Source organism: Amblyraja radiata, chromosome 1 (genome assembly GCF_010909765.2).
Source record: "Amblyraja radiata isolate CabotCenter1 chromosome 1, sAmbRad1.1.pri, whole genome shotgun sequence".
Classification (NCBI taxonomy): Eukaryota; Metazoa; Chordata; class Chondrichthyes; order Rajiformes; family Rajidae; genus Amblyraja; species Amblyraja radiata.
The window spans coordinates 83,173,879-83,196,784 of NC_045956.1; the positions used below are offsets into that span (position 1 = coordinate 83,173,879).

General features: G+C 42.5%; 1 protein-coding gene across 11 annotated transcripts in view; it reads right to left on the reverse strand.

The window, feature by feature from the left end:
- Positions 1 to 1,969: 1,969 nt before the first annotated feature.
- The window catches only part of ldb2 (LIM domain binding 2), a 509,983-nt gene continuing 489,046 nt past the window's right edge, over positions 1,970 to 22,906 (reverse strand). For 9 of the 11 annotated variants that reach the window (XM_033025891.1, XM_033025883.1, XM_033025866.1 and 6 more), the window contains one exon: positions 1,970 to 2,977. In XM_033025891.1, coding sequence (XP_032881782.1) covers positions 2,747 to 2,977 — 231 coding nt within the window. In that variant the 3' untranslated portion in view covers positions 1,970 to 2,746. The remainder of the gene's footprint in view (positions 2,978 to 22,906) is intronic. The other 2 variants (XM_033025916.1, XM_033025910.1) reach the window with 1 other exon arrangement.

Below are 22,906 nucleotides of genomic sequence, written 5' to 3' on the forward strand. Positions count from 1 at the left end.
CCTGCTTCAAGAAGACCACCATCATCTCGGTGCCAAAGAAAAACAAGACCTCTTGCCTAAACGACTACTGCCCAGTGGCCTTGGCATCCACCATCAAGAAATGTTTTGAGAGGCGAGTTATGGAATGCATTAAATCCAGTCTACTCAGCGCCTTTGACCCACTGCAGTCCGCCTACCACCACAACAGGTCCACGGAATATGCCATCACCCTAGCCTTAGACTCAACCCTGGAACCCCCGGATACGAGAGACACCTATGTCAGACTCCTATTCATAGACGTGTAGGAAAGAACAACGGATGCTGGTTTAAATCAAAGGTACACACAAAATGCAGGCAGCATCTCTGGAGAGAAGTAATGGGTGATGTTTCAGGTCGACTTTAGACTGAAGAAGGATCTCAACCCGAAACGTCACCCATTCCTATTCATAGACTACATCTCTGCCTTTATCACCATTATACCACCCAGACTTATTGCCAAACTGGTGGGATTTGGTGTCAGCACTCATCTCTCCAACTGGATCCTCATCTTCCTGACCAACAGAACCCAATCAGTGAGGATAGGGGACAAATCATCCTCTAGGATATTTCTCAACACTGGTGCTTCGAAAGACTGAGTTCTCAGCCCCCTTTTTTACTTCTTGTACACCCACGACTGTGCAGCCATGTACAAATCTAATTCAATTAATTCAAGGCTGTGGAATTCTCTGCCTCAGAGGGCGGTGGAGGCCGGTTCGCCGGATACTTTCAAGAGAGAGCTAGATAGGGCTCTTAAAGATAGCAGAGTCAGGGGATATGTGGAGAAGGCAGGAACGGGGCACTGATTGTGGATGATCAGCCATGATCACATTGAATGGGGATGCTGGCTCGAAGGGCCGAATGGCCTACTCCTGCACCTATTGTCTATTGTCTATAATTATCAAATTTGTGGACCGAATATCCAATAATGATAAGATGGGGTACAGGAAGGAGATCGGGTACCTGGTGTCGAGACAACAACCTTTCTCTCAATGTCAGCAAGAGAAAGGAAAGGACAAAGGAACCACTTCAGGAAGCGTAGCCGTACACAAACCCCAGTTTGCATCGATGGCACTGAAGGTAGAGATGGTTGAAAACTTCAAATTCCGATGATCAATATCACCAACAACTTCTATTGAACGCACACATTGAAGGAACGACCAAGAAAGCACACCAAGGCCTCTACTTCCTTGGAAGGCTTAGGAAGTTTGGCATGTCTCCGAGAGCTCTCACCAACTTCTACAGGTGCACCATATAATGCATTTTATAAAGATGCATCACAGCTTGGTTTGGGAACAGCTCCATCCAAGACGGCAAGAATTGAGGAGTGAATTGTAGACGAAGTCCAGACCATCGCACAAACCAACCTCCCATCTATTGATTCCATTTATACTTGATGCTGCCTTGGCAAGGCCAATCATGGACGAGTTGCATCCTGGCCACTCCCTCTTCTCCCCTTTCCCATCAGGCAAAAGGTATCGAAGTGTGAAAACACACACCTCCAGATTCAGGGACAGTTTCTTCCCAGTTGTTATCTGGCAACTGAATCATCCCACCATAATCAGAGAGCAGTCCTGAACTACTATCTACCTCATTGGTGACCCTCGGACTATCCTTGATATACTGGTTTTACCTTACACTAAACATTATTCCCTCATCATGTATCTATACACTGTAAATGGCTCAATTGTAATCGTGTATTGTCTTTCCCCTGACTGGATAGCAAGCACCAAAAAGCTTTTCACTACACCTCGGTACACGTGACAATAAACTAAACTAGTGCAGAGACATTTGGCAAAAGTTCATGAAATGGTTATTTTAATGTAGTTGGGCATGGAGGAAATGAAAGTTAACTTTTTTTTAAATAACTGAAATTAACAGATATTTGCAAATGCTGAAAAAACGTTTAACAACCTCTGAAATGAACAAAAAAAATAAATAAAAATTCAACCCATTCATTGAAAACATATATCATTTATGCTTCCTTAAGTTAACATTTGTGATTTTCTTTTGGCTTCTGCTTGACGAGTTAGATTCCAAGAATTCAGATGCGTTATGTTCAGATTGTCATTAGGTCAGGAATCTTCTTCAGACAGAAACAGAAGTACTGTTAATTAATTATATTACAATTTTCAGCAAAAATATGGAACTGGATTTAATGAAATTTTTGAGAACAGTGATTAACCACTGTAAGACAAAAGCATTCATGTTACCATTGTTTATTGGCACACTTAATTAATGGCAAAGCATACATAAAATACATCCGTATAATGACACAAAGACTTATTTCTAAGTTTCACATTTTGTGCTGAACATTTATGTGAATTAAATCGTGTCTGCTCAAAATTATCTTTTTGTCCCCTTATAAAAAGCTTACATAAATACACAAGCAAAAATTAGACCAGCATGGGTTCCTGCAAAATCTGAATATAAATGATCATCACTATCAGAGTCCCTTGATAGTAACAGTTCAAACTCAGGAACAATTCAAAAGAAACCACAAACTTGTCATACTCAAATGCCCACAAAATATAATGGGTTGCATGGTTTATAATACCAGTTCAATGTTTTTTAAAGCTTTGAATATGAACTCACTAAATCAAATTAGGGGATTTAATATTTCAATACAGCTGAAGGTAGACATTTTTAAACAATAAATTTTGGGTTTCAGCCTTGATAAAGAAGAAGGGGAAAGCACAAAATGTTGTAATAAAAACTGATATGGTCCTGTTTATTGAGAGGCCTGTGGTGTGGGATTTTCTGATTTACTCTCCTGACTAGATTGCGCTTTGCTGTTCCAAGGGCTGTTACTTCCCAGTGCAGGAGAGTTATTAAAATCTTCCTCATCATCAATGCCATTTGCTGCATCATACTGCGTGTTTTCTAATCGAGTGATCAGTCGCTCATCCTCATCTCCGAACTCTCCGCCCATCAGTGTCGGTTCACCCACGACCATAACATCCTATAACAAGAACAGACAAGCATGTGGTAAACAGTGAAGAGATTTGTTTTTGCTTAGCCAAGCCAATTCACAATAATAATGTGATTCTGGCAAATGCTTCAGAGCAAAGTCCAGAGCAAAATGTGAACAAATATAGTTAAGTGGCCAATAGATGGTGTCCTTGTCCTGTTTATAAATTGAGAAAAATTTGTTAAAAGCTGAGAGAACAAATGTTGATCAAACATAAAAATATATATCTTCAAATATATAACACTGGCTTTCACTTAAAAGTATTTCATCAATTGATCAACATTTCACATTGTGTATTATTTTTCTCCCTTCGTAAATCTCAAATTTTCTTTGTGGAGTGGAAACATATGTAATCTGAGAAGTTGTCAGGAACCGAAATTCACTGCTTTCCAATTCTCATTAAAAGCATATTCTTTCATAACTGTTAAGAGAACATTTGATTACAATTTTCAGAACCAAGCTTTTTCATTCAGTTGTTATCTAATCAGTACTGGGATTTAAATTTAAAGGCAGGGAGAGATCACAACACAAACTGGATTGCATTTTTGCAGACACTGGGATGTATGGGACTATAAAGAGTAGCTTGGCAGAAATCGTTTAATTTATCTGAGACAAGTGATTATCTTTAGGTTAATTTCTATTGAGGTAATACGTTTTTCCATGTATGCTGTCCGTCTAAACAAATTTCAAATTTGATATTGTGGAATAATTACAGTTGTTAATGTAGAAATTTTCAAATAGTGTAAAAATGCTCTATAGATTTGTCAGATTGGTTTCTTGTAACCCACTTCCCACCTTCGTGGTCTAAGCATTTTAAACTGGAGATGGGTAGAAATATTTTCAATCATTTATACAAAAGTATAGTCTCATGGTATAGCAATTAGCCCGTGCAGAGGAAATTCTTTCTTTTTTTTAAACTCTTTGTGTTAGTTTTTCCCCCAAAAAACAAAAACAAAACATAAAAAACAAAGCAAAAAGAATAATGATATTGACATAACAATGATATTGATACATAGGGATCAGGATTACATTAATAACAGGTATAACCTAATATGAGTCCATGTGTCAAAATACACATTGAATTAGGACCTCCTGGTCTCTATGTAAATATAGTTAAATATTTAAAAAACTTATATATGTAGAAAAAAAACACAAAGATAAAAAGACAAAAAAAAAGGAAAAAAGGGAGAAACAAAACCCCCCTAAACTAAAGAAAAAAAGAAAGGAAATAAATAAATAAAAACAAAGCAAAGCAAAGCAAAACAGAATCTGAACTGAGAATTTCAACAATTTAAGCCTATTTGTCGTCAAGTCCGTTCCACCATATAAAGGTAAAATAGTTTTTATAACGGTTAGAGAGGGAGCAATTTATGTTGTATGAAAGTGTTGAATAAATTTTCCCCAAGTCTTATCAAATTTAACCAAGGGTTCAACAATGTCACTCCTGATTTTTTCTAAATTTAAACATGATATCGTTTCAGAGCACCACTGGAGTGTGGTCGGAGGGTTGGAGTCTTTCCATTTAAATAAAATAGATCTTCTGGCGAATAGTGTGGTAAAAGCAATCAACCGATGGGCGGAGCGGGACAAACGAATAAAATCTAACATTGGTAGCCCAAAAATTGCAGTAATAGAATGAGGTTGTAAATCAATACCTAAGACTACAGAAATAGTATCAAAAATTTATTTCCAATATTTTTCTAAAAGTGGGCAGGACCAAAACATATGGGTCAGTGAGGCCACTTCAGAGTTACATCTGTTACAGGTAGGGTTTATATGACCATAGAAACGAGCTAACTTATCTTTTGACATATGAACTCTGTGAACCACCTTGAATTGTATCAGAGCGTGTCTTGCACACATTGAAGAGGTATTGATTAATTGAAGAATCCTCTCCCATTTCTCTATAGATAGAGAAATTTGGAGTTCTCTTTCCCAGTCATTCTTAATTTTATCAAATATATCTATTTGTAATTTAAAAATCAACTCATAAATAGTCGTTATTAATCCTTTCTGATAAGGGTTCAAATGTAAAAAAAAATCCAAAATTTTGGTTTGATGTGGTAGCGGAAAAAGGGGTAGAATAGCCTTCAAAAAATGTCTAATTTGTAAATATCTTAAAAAGTGTGAATTAGGTAAATTATATTTATTGGAGAGTTGTTCGAAAGACATAAAACAACCATCCAAAAACAAATCACGAAAAGCTACTAGTCCCTTCCTCTTCCATAACAAAAAGACTTGATCAGTACTAGAAGGTTGGAAGAGAAAATTGGATAAGATATGACTCGATAAGATAAAATCATTTAGTCCAAAAAACTTACGAAATTGAAACCATATTCGAAACATATGTCTTATTATTGGGTTAGTCGTATATTTATTCAATCTCGTAATTGTAAAAGGTAACGATGATAGCCTTTGTAAGGAATCACGTTCAAGGTGTATCCATCCTGGGCAGTGGGTATCTTCTAAATCTTTTGTCCAAAATGTTCAATAATGAACATTGACTGCCCAATAGTAGAATCTAAGGTTCAGTAGTGCCAAACCACCATCTTTTTTTGATTTCTGTAAGTATTTTTTACTTAGTCTGGAATTTTTATTCTGTCATAAATATGAAGAAATTTTGGAATCCATAATATCAAAGAAAGATTTGGCAATAAAAATTGGTATCGTCTGAAATAAATCCAGAACTTTAGGTAAAATGAACATTTTAATAGCATTGATTTGGCCGATTAAGAATAAGGACATTGGTGACCATTTAGTAAACTGTTGTTTAATATGGTCAATTAAAGGCATAAAATTAGCTTTAAATAAATCCTTGTGTTTCTTGGTGATCTTAATACCTAGATAAGTAAAACTTTCAGTAGTCAATCTAAATGGAAACTGTCCATAATTCGAAACTAGATTATTTAATGGAAAAAGCTCACTCTTACTAAGATTTAGTTTATAACCAGAAAAACTACTAAATTGATTAAGTAATGCTACTATTGCCGGAATAGATTTCTCAGGGTTAGAAATGAATAATAACAGATCACCTGCATAAAGAGATAGCTTATGTGTCTTATTCCCACGGACAATACCAAAAATATTAGGGGATTCCCTAATAGCGTTGGCCAAAGGTTCCAAAGCAATATCAAATAGTGAAGGACTTAAGGGACAGCCCTGTCTAGTACCTCGAAAGAGCCTGAAAAAAGGGGGTCTCTGATTATTAGTAAGTACAGAAGCCTGAGGTATATGATATATCAGCTTGATCCAAGAAATACATTTTAGACCAATCTTAAATTTTTCAAGTGTATTGAATAAGTATTCTCAAACTACTCTATCAAACGCCTTCTCGGCATCAAGTCAGATGACACATTCTGGGGTTTTATTTGACGCTGTATATACAATATTCATTAATCTCCTAACGTTAAAGTATAAGTAACGATTTTGAATAAAACCTGTCTGATCTTCAGAGATAATTTGCAGTAAAATATTTTCCACTCTCATAGCTAATATTTTGGAAAGAATTTTGAAATCTACATTTAACTTTGATATAGGTCTATATGAAGTTCAGAAATTCAACTTGGCTCACTCTAATATTGTATTGATTTATTCTTGTTTCAGTACGTAACGCCAGGTCCATTCACCCAAAATCGCCTAACATATTTATGTTGAGAAAAATAATCTAATTATATCCTGCAGAAAGTTCTGTCTCAGAATGAAGAATACCTACTCAGTTACATTTTTATTTGTGATAAAGATACCAATATTGAGGGGAAAATCCAAACTTTTTCACCAGTAAACAGTTTTGATTTATGCAATTTTGTGTTTAATTGTGGAAAGTTCCACTGACTGTGATTCAGATAACTTATTTTGGTATACAGGTGCACAACCTTTTATCCGAAAGCCTTGGGACCAGACACTTCTCGGATTTCGGAATTTTTCGGATTTCCGAATGGAAGATTTTTAGCGTAGATTAGGTAGGTAGCGTGGGCGGCTTGAAAAGTCTGGAGCGGCTGCCTCCTCCCCGGAGACCGGGGAATCATTGTAAATCATTGCTTAAATGTTAGTCAGTTAGTTTGGAGGGATTTTATGTGGTGGGGGGGAGGGGGGTGAAGGGGGAAACTTTAATTCTTAGTCCCCTACCTGGTCGGAGAGGCGGAGAGCGGGCAATACCTTACCGGGTCGCCGTGCAGTAAGCTCCGGAGCGCTGTGGCCGCCGACTCCCAACATCGCGGAGCTGGGGGCTGCGGGCGTCCGGCCGCAGGCGGCGCCGGTTGGAGCTCCGACCCCGGCAACTCTACCCATGGCTGCGCGGCGCTCCAAATCCAGCGCCGCCCGCGGCCGGACGCCCGCAGCCCCAGCTCCGCGATGTTGGGAGTCGGCGGCGTCGCAGCGCTGGGATACCAGCGGGGAGCGGGCAATGCCATATCGGGTCGCCGTGCGGTAAGCTCCGGAGCGCTGTGGCCGCCGACACACAACATCGCGGAGCTGGGGCTGCGGGCGTCCGGCCGCGGGCCGCGCTGGATTTGGAGCGCCGCGCAGCCAGGAGTAGAGTTGCCGGGGTCGGAGCTACAGCCGGCGCCGCCCACGGCCGGACGCCCGCAGCCCCAGCTCCGCGATGTTGGGAGTCGGCGGCCACAGCGCTCCGGAGCTTACTGCACGGCGACCCGGTAAGGCATTGCCCGCTCCCCGCCTCTCCGACCAGGTAGGGGACTAAGAATTAAAGTTTCCCCCTTCACTCACCCCCCCCCCCCTCACATAAAAGCCCTCCAAACTAACTGACTAACATTTAAGCAATTATTTACAGATGTTTAAGTGTCTCCCCGGTCTCCGGTGAGGAGGCAGCCGCTACAGTAGTACAGACCTGGGTTGACCGTGGGTCGTTTCGGGTCAAGTTTGGCGCCTAACGCGAGCTTTGGTGTGCAGACGACATCCTGGTCCGGTTTTCGGAGCTTTTCGGTTTCCGGAACTCCGGATAAAAGGTTGTGCACCTGTATTAGAAATTAAACATACTGCATTGCACAGGCAATCTTCAGCTGGTTCTTTACGTTTTTATCTTGTGATCTATTTCTGCTCCATCTCGCCCAGTTACTCAGGTCAATTCTTCCCTTCCCTCCCGCACCACCCCCTCCCCGGGCACTTTCCCTTGCAACCGCAAGAGGTGCTACACATGTCGCTTTACCTCCCCCCTCAACTCCATTCAAGGACCCAAGCAGTCGTTCCAGGTGCTACAGAGGTTCACCTGCATCTCCTCCAAACTCATCTATTGCATCCGCTGCTCTAGATGTCAGCTGATCTACATCAGTGAGACCAAGCGTAGGTATGGCGATCTTTTGGCCGAACACCTCCGCATTAACCAACCTGATCTCCCGGTAGCTCAGCACTTCAACTCCCCCTCCCATTCCGAATACGACCTTTCTGCCCTGGGCCTCCTCCATGGCCAGAGTGAGGACCATCGCAAATTGGAGGAGCAACACCTCATATTCCACTTGGGCAGTCTGCACCCTAGTGGCATAAACATTGAATTCACCAATTTCCGGTAGCCTTTGCTGTCTCCTCCCCTTCGCAGCTCTCCCTCAGCCCTCGGGCTCCTCCTCTTCCTTTTTCCTTTCTTCTCCCCATCCCACATCAGTCTGAAGGGTTTCGGCCCGAAACGTTGCCTATATCCTTCGCTCCATAGATGCTGCTGCACCCGCTGAGTTTCTCCAGCACTTTTGTCTACTCAGTTTATATCACTTCTTCACCACTTCAATCATCTATTTTTTTTCAGTTTTTGAAAGATTCTCGCAGTTAAACAAATGTAAGGCAATCAAATATTGTCGTGGCCATTTGGCTTATTTTGTGTGCCATTAATTATGTCATGTGTCTTTAAATTTTAGACTACCCGTAATTATGTGGATGGGATTTATGACGTATTCTAGGGCGTGTTTGGAGCTAGGTTTCTTGCGCAGAAGCTTAGTTTTTAGTTTAGGACTTGCATGAGGAAGGCATACCCTTTGACTATGCGAAGTGTAATGGAGACACGAGGAGTTTTCTAACCTTTAAAGCGATAAGCTGGAGTTCGATGAAGATTAAAGTGTACGAGTCGGAGTGTAAGGTTGGATGAACCTTATTGTTTTTCATCAACAATAAAGAATCTATTAATCAAAAGACCGTGTTATGAAGATTTATCTGTGAAGAAGCTCTGAAGGTCTCTGACGGAGAGCTCACATGCATATTACGACATTCTCCTTAATCATGTAGTCCACTTAGTGGCGAGAGGGAGTAATCTCTTGAACGATACAAAAATCTGCTGCTACATTTATTTCAGAGCTAATTCACAACATTATATATACCTTTTAATAACTCGCTCATTCATTAGATAAACAGAATTCAGACATTGCAAAATTTGTAAAATTTTCAGCAGATGAAATTAGATTAATATTGTTCTCGTTGACTTTTACATTTCTAAACAGAACCATACAGCACAAAAACAGGCCCATTAGACCTCTGAGTCCATGCTGGATTTACACTAATCCAATGTTATTCTCTTCACGTTCCCATCAACACGCTGCAGATACTGACTGCATACTGCACACTACTCACACACACTAAAGCAATTTACAGCAGCCTATTAACTTGCACATCTTTGGGAAGTGGGAGAAAACATAAACTGATACATTGAGAACACGCAGGTCCACATAGACAGCACTAGAGGTCAGCAGTCAGCCTGGGTAGCTGGAACTGTGAACCCAATGACCACATTACTTTATTTAACAGCTGCAATTGATGAAACAGCCAGATGTTCCTCATTGGAAAGGCAAGATATTTTACTGATATTTCAGTGTTTTCCATCAGTATTTTGTTGCCCTCCACAATGTGAATGAGAACTTTTAATTACAATTAATCTGTGTTCTCTGGTACATATAAAGTAAATAGGAAGCAGGCAAGAGAGGAGATGGCCAAGGCCCTAACAAAGATCTTTGTATCCTCTCTAACTACAGGAGAGGTCCTGAAGCACTGGGGAGTAGCCAATGTAGAGCCAATTCAGAACTGGCTTACTCAAAGAAAAAAAGTGGTGGATCTTGCCAGTGTATGTTTGTAACAAGGACTGTTTGACGTAAATGACAAAAGTCTTACATAGCTGGGGCTCATTTGAATGCCAATGGTTATACCTTTCGCATGAAATGAGAGGCGTCAAAAGAGACGTTGTTGAGGATGAGGACAAGTTCCATCAGTTACAGACTATGAAATAGGTTGTCAAAGGATAAAGCAAGATATACACCAGCTACAAATATGGGCAAAGAAATGGCAGATGGAGTTTAATGGCAGATGGACATTTAGAGGTCAAATGTACAGATAATGGCAGGATCCCTTTTTTTACGCTTATTTACTTATATTCTTAAATATCAAATATACTGAGTATTAAACTATTATGTTACAATCCTTGTCAAGGATACATTCCACCCCAGCGGTGCTCAGCGGTCCTGTAAATCCCCCAGGGTGCCCGTGGACAGCATGTAGTCCCTGTCTAGTACCATCCGGGCATGGACGTAACCCCAGAAAAGGGGATGGCAGCCGGCTCGGGCGGAGCCCTCTTGCAGGATTCCATAGATGTATAGAGGGATTTTTATGTCCAATTTTATATTTCCCCGAAAGTAGTAACACGAGTAGGCAGAATGATAATGAAGTTGCATGGTTTGCTTGGCTTCATCAGTCGAACCATTGAGTATAAGAGTCAGCAAGTCATGTACTGGACTTTGATTAGACTGCATTTTGGGTATTGCGTGCAGTTCTGGTCGTCCCATTATAGGAAAGATGTGGAGGTTTTGGAGGGTGCAGAAGAGGTTTAAAAGGATATTGCCTAGATTAGAGGGTATTTGCTGTAAGGTGTGGTTGGACAAACTGGGTTTGCTTTCTCTGAAGAGTTGGAGGCTGAGAAAAGACCTAATAGAAGTCTATAATATATGTGGCACAGATCGTAGACAGTTAGAACCTTAACCCAGGATAGAAATTTCAAATACTAGAGATCAGTCAGAGTTAAGGTCAGAGGGGGAATGTTTAAAATAGATGTACTGTATGTTTACAGAAAGTGGTGAGTACCTGGATCACGCTGCCAGGGTGGTGGTGAAAGCAAGTATGATAGTGGTGTTTAAGAGGCTTTGAGAGAAACACTTGAATATGCCGGAAATGGAGGAATATGGATTATATGCAAGCTGTGGAGATTGGTTTAATTTGGAATCATGTATGGCACAGACATTGTGTGCCAAAGGGCCTGTTCCAGTGGTATAATGTTCTATGTTCTAATCACAGTGTTATCCTCCCCTTCTCTGGTATTAGTCTTTCCTCCGTCTACCATAATAGATGACATTAACCACTTTCTTTTGGATCAACCCCATGTTGTGGCCTTGCCTATGATTTCTCCTCCTTATTTCCAGATCTGCAGTAGGTGACAAATGAGCTGAAAATATTATTGAGATTTACTTTTAGTTTTTGCTTTTAGAGAATCAGCGTGGAAATATGCCCTTTGGCCCACCAAGTCCACCCTGACCAATGATCACCCATACACTAGTTCTATTCTACACACTAGAGACAATTTACAGAAGCCAATTGACTGGCAAAGTTGCACGTCTTTGGAATGTGGGAGGAAACCAGAGGATCTGGAGAAAGCCCATGCGGTCACAGGGAGAACATACGAACTCCATACAGACAGCACCTGTAGTCAGGGTTGAGCCCTGGTCTTTTGCGGTGTTAGGCAGCAACTCTACTGCTGCCAAACACTTTGATTGTACCGCAACCTCTTTATTTCCCTGTGATCACAGAACCTTCAGTTTTAAACAAAAATTGGAAAAGTAGTCTTATTATACCTGAACAATCTTAATGCCTATAATGATTATTATAGAGAGCAGAACTGTGTTTCTCTTGATTACTGGCCTCCCGCTCTACTCCTTTCCCCCGGTAGGAAAATAAAAGCAAGAAATGTAATAAGTACCAAGTTTCATAAATATCTGCAATATTCACAAGTTCTTGCTAATCAAATCAACATAGATATAATGAGCTGGACAAGGCCCATTTTCCTGTATCACTGTCCATGTTCTGGGCATGAACTGCAACCAGCAACTGGATTTTGAGCAGTATAGTCCTGAGGATCCACCCCTAAAACACCTGGCTTCCCACCGGGCTGTGGCTGCGGACGAGGAAAACGGCCGGAGGCTTTTATCGAGGCGCCGCAGTCTCGATGCCTCCCAGATGGCAGCAGAGAAGCCAGGGACCGAACGGAGCCCAGGTTGGTTGCGGGGCCTAGGACAGCGCCACAGAGACCGCAGGTGAGGACCTGGCAGCGTCTGTGGAGAGTTTGGTGTGGCAGCCGATGATGGTGCCGACCGATGCACGAGGATGGACACGTGAAGTAAGGGCGTTGCTGCTGCCGTGAGGGGGAGGGGGGGGTGGAGGGGGGGGAAGAGCGAAGAGCAAAGGGGGGGAGGGGGGTGTATTTGTAACTTTGTATGTGCCCTTCATTGGCAATGTATGCAAGCAAAGAATTTCACTGTGACTTGTCACATGTGACAATAAAGTATTCATTCATTCACCCCTTACAGGCTTCACAAGAAGCCAAAGTTACGATACTAGCTGTAGGTTCGGTCAAAACTACCAAAAAATGTAGTCGTGTTTGTCACCTTGAAATAGCTGTACATTCAAAGACTTAAAATTATTTAAAATGAAATAAAAACATTCTAAAATGTTGTTGGTCATAAGCACTTAATAATCAAAATATTTCAAAAAATACTTATCTTTCCCTTTTCTGTCAAGTCTCGAAGCCTAAATATCAATGGGATGGGTATTCCCTACACCAAGACAGACTGCTGCAGGATCCGAGAATGGATTCCCAAGCATAATGCCATGGACTTTCAGCAATTAGACTCTGTGTGCAGTCTACAGATGGACTGTAGTGACACATTTGGAGTATGTGCAAGTCCAGAACTTCAGTTCAAATAGTTGGTTGTCATTCAACACATTAACTTTAAAGATAATATTTAAGACCTAGAAACATGAGTTTTTGTGTATGCAAAATTCATTTTTTAAATCTCTATTTTCAGGACACACTTTCATTCATATAACTAACATAGTTTACAAGAAGGAAAGGCATTTTTGCATTTCATCACTGTGCCAGCAACCTAAAACTATATCCACATCCTTGTTCACTTTCACTGATTGCATATATTCCTCTACTTCAGACAGTTATAAAAGGTAAATTGGGATTGTCTATGTTTGTTTCAGACAAGCTTCTAACAATTACTGGGGATCCATTCAATTTGAACTGGATATGAACCCTGACCCAGCACAACAAGCTATACTGACATTTTAATCTTTTGATAACGATCTGCTAGAGGAACTCAGCAGGTCAAACAGCAACTCTGAGTCTCATTAGGGAGGGGGGTGGGGGGGGGGGGGGGGGGTGGGGGGGGAGAGGTTGATAGAATTGTCATGATGGATGCAGGATTTTGATCAAAAACATGTACAGAATTATGATACAAAGAGAGAGTGGCAAGAATGACATTGGATAGCTCTGTAGTCACAAAGGCCAAATGGCCCACCACCAATATTGGTTTTGTTTCTAAGTTGAAAACATTGCAGCAGAGTAAAGGGCCTGTCCCACTGTACGAGGTAATTCAAGAGTTCTCCCGAGTTTAAAAAAAAATCATACTCGTGGTAAGTACGTAGAATGTACGTAGCGGGTACGTCTGAGCTCGGGACGTCTCTTAGCGGCTCGTAACGCTAACGGCAGGTGCTCGGGAAACACGGTAAGCTCGTGAAGATTTTTCGACATGTTGCAAAATTCCCACGAGAGCCCCGAGTACCTACGAGCGGCTATTACCGTAATTCTCTGAGTTCGAATCAGGGGAAATTCGGGAGAATTCTTGAATTACCTCGTTCGGTGGGACAGGCCCTTAAGGGATTAGAGATGCAAGAACTGCAGTTCTTATCATTCAAAAAGAAAGATGATTCAGTTGTCAATTATTAAAATATAAGTACTGGCCAATAAGTAGAAAGCTGAAGGAAAAAAATGGTAGGATCTCTTTTCAAATTTTTTAGGAGACAAATGTATGAAAAAACAAAAGGGAAGGTATGGAAGACTTGCATAAAATATTTAGTTATTTCTAAGAACTGATATATGAGGGGCTACATGGCTTTTGTGCTGTTAAATTATATGATTTCATATTTCTCATCTTCATACAATAGGATTCACAATGATGAGAATATAATATGTTGCTCACATCATTTTTATACATTAAAATAAAAATTTCCACACTCTGGCCTAAAAATTACTTTTAGCTTTGTTTGTACCAATCAACATGCAAGAGCCGGTGGGCCCAGGGGTCCCTCCGTTAGCTTCCATCTAAAAATTTCCATCTAACTTCCATTTAAAAACTCTTTGAAGAGTTTTGTGCTTTAGGTGGAAGGGGTGAAATTCACTTGCAAACCAGTAACAGTGAGTTAGGCCCCAATAAAATTATATCAACAAGGGGGCGCCGTCGAGTATGGCTGCCCAGCCTGCAGCCGTCCGTCCTTTCACCCTTTTTAAACATTTTTTAGTATGTTAAAAAGTTTAGTTTTGGAGGTCTAATCTTTTTTATGGGGGGGGGGGGGGGGAGAGAGAGAGAGAGAGAAGGGGGAAACTGCATTTCTCAGTCCCTACCTGGTCGGAGATGCAGCTTTTCTCTGAGCCGCATCTTCGCCCCCTTCCTCGCGGCCTACCAACGGGACTGGAGCAGCATTTCCTGCCGGGACCAGCCAGAACTACAGCTTCGGCAGCGGTGCAGCGCTGAAGCACCATCGTGGAGCGGGTCGCCTTGTGATGCGGAGTGCTGATACCGCCAACTCCAACATCGCGGAGCTGTGGGGTCTGCGGAGCGTCCACCTGCAGCGGCGCTGACTTTGAACCCCGCGGAGCCTGGGACATCGCCAGTGTCGGAGCTCCGACCAGCGCGGCCTGTGGACTTCGGGAGCCGCAGTCTCTGGCAGCAAGCGGCCGTTCCAGACACTCCAAGCCGCTGAAGAGTGTTCTCCCGACGCCGGAGCTCCATCATCCGGCGAGACGGCCTGAAACATCGGGCCGCCGTTGCAGCGACTGCGGAGGCCTCAAATAGGCCCCGACTACGGGGTGAACACGAGGAAAAGGACTGGACTTTGTTGCCTTCCCTCACAGTGGGAACCATTGTGGGGGGATGTTTTTATGTTTTATGTTAAATTCTTTTTCAATGTGGTTTCTTACTTTTATTGGTGCGCTGCAAATGGCAACTCAAATTTCACTACACCAGAAATGGTGTATGTGACAATAAATGTCCTTTGTCCTTTGTCCTTTGTCCTTTTGAACTGCGGATGCTAGTTTACACAAAAGGACCCAAAGTGCTGGAGTAACTCAGCGGGTCAGACAGCATCCCTGGAAAACATGGATAGGTGGCGTTTTGGGTCACGACCCTTCTTCATACTGATTGTAAGGGACGGGCGAAAAAAGCCGAGAGAGAGTCGGGGGGGGGGGGGAGAGAATGGGAGGGGGGGGAGAACGGGGGGGGGGGGGGAGAGAACGGGGGGAGGAGAGAGAACGGGTGAAAGGCAGGGGGGGAGAAAGGGAGGGGGAGGAGGAGAAAGGGAGGGGGAGGGGGGAGAAAGGGAGGGGGAGAAAGGGAGGAGGGAGAAACGAAGGAGGGAGAAAGGGAGGGGGGAGAAAGGTAGCAGGAGAAAGGTAGGGGATGATGGGTAGGGGGAGATAGGGAAGGGGGAGAAAGAGGGGGGAGAAAGGGAGGGGGGAATGGGATGGGGAGGGGTTGTTAAAGGTTAACCTAAAATTGGAGAATTCATTGTTCATATGGTTGGGTTATAAGCTACCCACGAGGTGCTATTCCTCCTAGTTTGAGTGTGGCCTCACTCTGGCAATGGAGGAGGCCCAGGCCAAAAAGGTCAGAATTGAAATGGGTAGGTGAGTTAAAATGACTAGCCACAGGGAGGTCCAGTAGGCCTTGCTGGACTGAGCGCAAGTGTTCAGCAAAATGGAACCTTCCCCACTCGCCTGTATCCACCTATTACCCCCTACTCCCAATTCCTCCGCCTACGCCGCATCTGTTCCCAGGATGAGACATTCCATACCAGGGCATCGGAAATGTCCTCGTTCTTCAGGGAACGGGGATTCCCCTCCGCCACCATAGATGAAGCTCACACCAGGGTCTCATCCATACCCCGTAACACTGCTCTCTCTCCCCATCCCCGCACTCGCAACAAGGGCAGAGTCCCTCTGGTCCTCACCTTTCACCCCACCAGCCGGCAAATACAACACATAATCCTCCGCCATTTCCGCCACCTCCAACGTGACCCCACCACTCGCCACATCTTCCCATCTCCCCCCATGTCTGACTTCCGCAAAGACCGCTCCCTCCGCAACTCCCTCGTCAATTCTTCCCTTCCCTCCCGCACCAACCCCTCCCCGGGCACTTTCCGTTGCAACCGCAAGAAATGCAACACCTGTCCCTTCACCTCCCCCGTCGACTCCATTCAAGGACCCAAGCAGTCGTTCCAGGTGCGACAAAGGTTCACCTGTATCTCCTCCAACCTCATCTACTGCATCCGCTGCTCTAGATGTCAGCTGATTTACATCGGGGAGACTAAGCGGAGGTTGGGCGATCGTTTCGCCGAACACCTCCGCTCAGTCCGCAATAACCAACCTGACCTCCCGGTGGCTCAGCACTTCAACTCCCCCTCCCATTCCCAATCCGACCTCTCTGTCCTGGGTCTCCTCCATTGCCAGAGTGAGCACCAGCGGAAATTGGAGGAACAGCACCTCATATTCCGCCTGGGGACCTTGCGTCCGGATGGCATTAACATTGAATTCTCCCAATTTTGCTAGTCCTTGCTGTCTCCTCCCCTTCCTTAACCCTCCAGCTGTCTCCTCCCATCCTCCCACCCGCCCGCCCTCGGGCTCCTCCTCCTCCCCTATTCCTTCCTTCTCCCCCCCACCCCCCAACAGTCTGAAGAAGGGTTTCGGCCCCAAACGTCGCCTATTTCCTTCGCTCCATAGATGCTGCTGCACCCACTGAGTTTCTCCAGCAATTTTGTGGAACCTTCGATCTTCCAGCATCTGCAGTTCCTTCTTGAACACTTGCCACACTTCGTTCTGCCTCTCCACTCTCCCAGATTTCTCCTCCACCCTCTCTACAATCAATCTGAAGTGGGTTTTTTACTCAAAACATCACCTATCCATGTTCTATATAGATGCCGCTGACCTGCTAAGTTACTCCAGCACTTTTAAGCCTTTGTATTGTTGAAAAAGGTATTTCCCATTTGTGAAAAATGTCACGTCTTAATGATATATGGATTTACATTCCTGCAGTAATATTTTGTAGTTTAAAATAAATGATGCCAATGGCCTTAGCTTGTGATCACACAGCTGGCAAGGATTATTAATCTTTTGGATTGCTACAAGTGTCCAGCAGTAAGATTCTACATCGCTCTGGGAATCATTCACAGCTGAACAGATTTGTACATGTAAGCCATCAGCCTGTTCCCAAAGTTGACAAGATGTTCAATTCTCCAGTCACCAGCAATACACTATTTGGTCCACTGTTTGATTAGTGTAATTAATTTAGGTATTTAAAAAAAAAGATAACAATGCACATACTGATGAGATAATTTGCATAGGTAATTAAGCCATTATCAAAAACCTGCTGATTGCCAACAAGCCTTAAATTTCCCATCTGTTACCATAGAGTCTGTCACTTATAAGCATATTGGAACTGTACAACAATCTGTGCAGAAAATGTTCCAATTTGGCCAGCTGTTACAATAAACACAGTGTCAGCATGGAGGCAGAAAGCCTCCTGCTAATTACCAATGAGTAAAACTACTCATCTCATTAACAAAGAAAAATCTCCTCCTGCATGTGGGAAAACAAGCACTGTATCTAATGAGAGACTTGTACAGGGACACTGAGGAACAAAGAAATGGTGTAAACAAATGTGTCAGAGCACAATCTGGAAAAATAAACAAGAGCAGAAAAGATATGTTTCCCTAAATACATACGGTACTGGCACTTGAACCAAATGATTCAAAACGTTTCCATGCATGGAGCAGCAGTGGAGCCAACAACTAAGGCTAAGAATAGGAGGTACACAAAAAAGCTGGAGAAACTCAGCGGGTGCAGCAGCATCTATGGAGCGAAGGAAATAGGCAACGTTTCGGGCCAAAACCCTTCTTCAGACTGAAGAAGGGTTTCGGCCCGAAACGTTGCATATTTCCTTCGCTCCATAGATGCTGCTGCACCCGCTGAGTTTCTCCAGCTTTTTTGTGTACCTTCGATTTTCCAGCATCTGCAGTTCCTTCCTAAAGGCTAAGAATAGGTTTGTTTTACATCAGAAACCAAGTTAACATCCTTATTTTCTGGAATTTCCAATGACTTGTTAGGAAGTACCATTTCCTTTTCCAAATAATACCAAGAGGCATCGAAACAATGAAACTTCCCAACTTTAGTCTTTTCTTCTATCTACATGATTCAGGCATTTAAATCCCAAATCCGTTTTCACTTAATAGCCCTTCATTTGGTTCATTTCCACCCCATGTGGTGCGATTTACTTAAGTTCCTGGCCCTTCACCCTGGTTCTCAGTTATAAGGAATAACGGAGCAAGAAATAGAACAGCAATTTGATCACAGGTAGACACAAAGTGCTGGAGTAACTCAGCGGGACAAGCAGCATCTCTGGAGATTCCTTCTCTCCAGAGATGCTGCTTGTTACTCCAGAATTTTGTGTCTACCTTCGATTTAAACCAGCATCTGCAGTTCTTTCCTAGGCAATTTAAACAAACACTCTTGCTTTGGTCACTCAGTAATATCTCTTCATTTTTAACTGCTAATTTTTCAGTGTCCTTCCAATCATCTTCTTCTTCACCAAATCCCAAACTCAGATGTAAATTGTGTTTTAAATTGAGCAGAGTATTTTAGAGGAGTCCTGATGCGTGTTTGGAAAGAATAGCAGCCAAAAACAGTATGCGACCAACATGTTGATCAAAGTATGCAGACCAGCATGAACGTTCACAAGCCAATCATAGGCTTAAATCTACAAATGAAATTTAACTCGCTATCACATACAACACTTCTTCATCTCGCATCTAACCAGAAGTTCACAACATTAAAGTCATCCAAATCTCTGCTCCATTCATCTTTGCTCAATTATAGCATTCTTTGTTCTAAGTAATAAAATGAGTGGTTGAGGGATTTGAGTAGCTAATGTGGGCAGCCATTTCAGTCCAGATCTGAGGGACTACTGCACTGTCAACAAATTCAGATGAAACTGTCTATGTAAAACTTGTTTTCCTGTTTAGATTGAAGTAAATGATCTTTAGATGATATTTGAGAAAAGGAGTTCTACTGTTTCCCTGGCCTAGATTTATCCCTCAACCTGAATCACAAGAAAGGTCTGATTAGCAATCAAATTTCCATTTTGGGATCATCGAAAGTGTCAAACTACATCTGCCTATCCATATAAGAAAGATAAAAGCATCCCACTAGCAATTAATTACATTTAAAATGTTTTAGGATTTCTAGTGCAGATTAAGAAGTCCTGCAGAAATTCAAATTTATGTTAACCAGCCAACCAGGACAAAAGAACAAATCTCTCAGCTCCTTCTTCCAGCTGAATTGCCAGAATTCATAATTTCAATGTTCACAGTGACCTGTTGGTTAGTTTTACTTATTCTAATCATCGCACAACTGTGCATTGGGATGTTTGCATCTTGATTGAGTCTGAGAAACATGACCAAAACTATTTTATTATAGTTTATTCATCCACTCTCTTCGATGTGTTTCTCAGTCTAATCTAATTTCTAAAATGGTATTTGTCACCCTTCTACCAGGTTCTTGATGCCACTTTCCACACCCTGTTACAATTTGCAACTTCTGAACCAATTCCATCCTATTCAACAATTGGGGTGAATTCTGCAACTTGTGTTAAAGAAACGGGAGGAGTGTTTTCTTTCTTTTTGAAACTACAGAAAAGTGAGTTTTTACCAATGGTGTGTGCAGAATTCTATATTATATTGGGAAAGCATTATTGAACATTAAATAGCAAAGTTATTGAGGAAAAATTATGCATAGATTTTTGAAGCAGCATACTACCTAGGATATAAGTAAATGATCAAAATTGGGAGCAGTTCCACAGTTAATCAAGCTCTTGTTCCTAAATCGGTATGCTATACAAATAATCACGAATGACGAGCTCAAACGATCAGGAATCAAAATCTGGTTAAAAAAACAGGATTAAAAGTAAAGTAAATAGACTGAAGATGTGCACTAGGGAAATAATCGAATTATATAATTTCATTTTTTAATGTGCATCTAATAAGAAATATGGAGTCTGATATAAAGATAGTAAATACTGGAGATGGTCATGGGGCATGCAGTATCTGTGGAGATAGAAACAGAGTTGATATTTCAGGTTAATGACCATCTATTAGAATTGTGTGAAATCTGATCAAAAGTCATCAATCTGAAAAGCCAGTATTAAATATATTTCCTACTGATGCCCTTAATACCAAAAATAAATTATCATTCTCTGATGAGTATATTGTGTAAATCTCCACAGCCTCTTGATTTGTGAACTGCAAAGATTCCCTATCCTCTGAACGAAGAGATTTCATTTTATCCCTGTCCTTATTGGCTGATCCCTTCCTTTGGGATTGTGGCCTATTTCAAGAAAATCTAGTCAGGGTAGTTATCCACTCCACATCAACCCTGTCGCACTCAATTAGAACATTTTGTTTCAATGAAATCACTTCTGATTGTTCTAAACCCTGGAGATTACAGGCCAAGTCTGCTTGATTTCTGCTCATTTGATAACCCACCATGCAAGGAAATAATCTAATTCAATCTTTGCTCTCCTCCCTCTATTGCAAGTATACCATTCCTTACGTAGACATATTTCCAGATGTAGACTTAAGCCCCTGTCCCACTTACGTGTCCTTGGCACGCTAATTACGCGACCTTGTGGTCGTGTTGAGGCGCGACGGTCCCGCAATGGTCGTGCGCGATTTCATGCGCCCGCACAGCCGTCTGGAGCGCGTGACGTCATTTGAAGATGGACACAAAATGCTGGAGTAACTCAGGGGGACCGGCAGCATCTCTGGATCAGTCTGAAAGAAGGGTCTTGACCCGAAACATCATCCATTCCATCTCTCCAGAGATGCTGCCGGTCCCACTGAGTTACTCCAGCATTTTATGTCTATCTTCAATTTTCTTGGCCCCGCTCCGGGAGTAGGAGTGGGGGCGGCTCCGGACCGCAACGGCCGTGAGCCCCAGGCCGAACTCGGCGATCGTTTGCCTGCTTCTGCTGCTGTTGGAGGTGAGACATTGCGTCGCTCCAGGGTCTTGGGCCTGTCCCACTTTGGCCGTCAGTTACGCAACAGGCCGGTGGCGTGCGAAGATTTAGTTTACTACAAAATTTCGGAGCGCCGCGCGATATCGCGCACAACTCCCTACCCCTCCGCACTTCTCAGTGGGACCGGCCCCGCGCGGCCACACGATGCCCGTGCGCCTCAACGCGACGATGAGGTCACGTAATTTGCATGCCAAGGACACGTAAGTGGGACAGGGCCTTTACCAAGGTCTTATATAATTAGAACAAGTTATCTCTAATCTAGTATTTAAATTCTCCTGTAATAAAGGTCAACGTACCATTTGCCATCCTACTTCCTTTGCTATCTTTGTATGTTAATTTTTAGTGATTCATGCAGTCCCAGACCACCCAATTGTGGATGCAACCCAGACCACTCAATGCATAAACCAACCTCCCTTCGATTAACTCCATTTACACCTCGCGCTGCCTCGGCAAGGCCACCAGCATAATCAAGCACGAGTCGCAGCCCTCTTCTCCCCTCTCCCATCAGGCAAGAGGTATAGAAGTGTGAAAATGCACACGTCCAGATTCAGGGACAGTTTCTTCCCAGGTGTTATCTAGCAACAGAACCATCCTACCAACAACTAGAGTCCCGAGCTACTATCTACCTCATTGGAGACCCTCGGACTATCTTTCATTGTATTTTACTTGACTTTATGTTGCACTAAACATTATTGACGTTATTCCCTTTATTATGTATTTGTACACTGTGGATGGCTCGATTGTAATCATGTATTGTCTTTCCCCTGACCGATTAGCACACAACAAAAGCATTTCACTGCACGTCAGTACACATGACAATAAACTCAACTCAACTCAACAAGAACACCTGGATCCCTCTGAATACCAACACCTTTCAATCTCTTGTTAATTTAGGAAATACTATCTTTTACTTTTTCCAGTCTATTCACTTAGCTTGTCCACATCCTCGTATACTCTCTGTGCATCCTTATCACAGTCTACACTGTACCTAGCTATGTACCAACAGCACATCTAGATATGTTAGACTTGATTTCATCCTCCAAATCATTAATACAAACTATGAGTAGCTGAAGTCACAGCACTGATCGCTATTGCATCGTACGGGTTATAGGGGAAATAATATTAAAGGGAAATTGATAACTTTTTTCCAACAGGACAAGGATATGTGATCAGAGGAACAGATCCTACTGAGAAACTACCCCCAGCAAAAGCCAATTTTTTAACCTAATGCCAGCATGCCTCGTCTGTTTTTCCAGTCGGATCTTTTACTTTGTCATGGTTTCTATCAATGCATAATTCCATCTCATTTGGGCTGATCCCTATCTCATTTTTTCTCTTTCCTCAAATCTAATCCAGCAGTCATAACATAAGAAGTGAAACATGAACTTCCAGTCTTTAACAAAATGATTCCTCCTTTACTTCAAACATTATTGCTCTTATAATGTTGCAGAAGCTGCTATTTCTGAAATAATTGTTTATCGTTATAGGTCTATCACGCAGCGAGTGATGATCTAGCACAGGAGAATTCCAAAGGCAAATG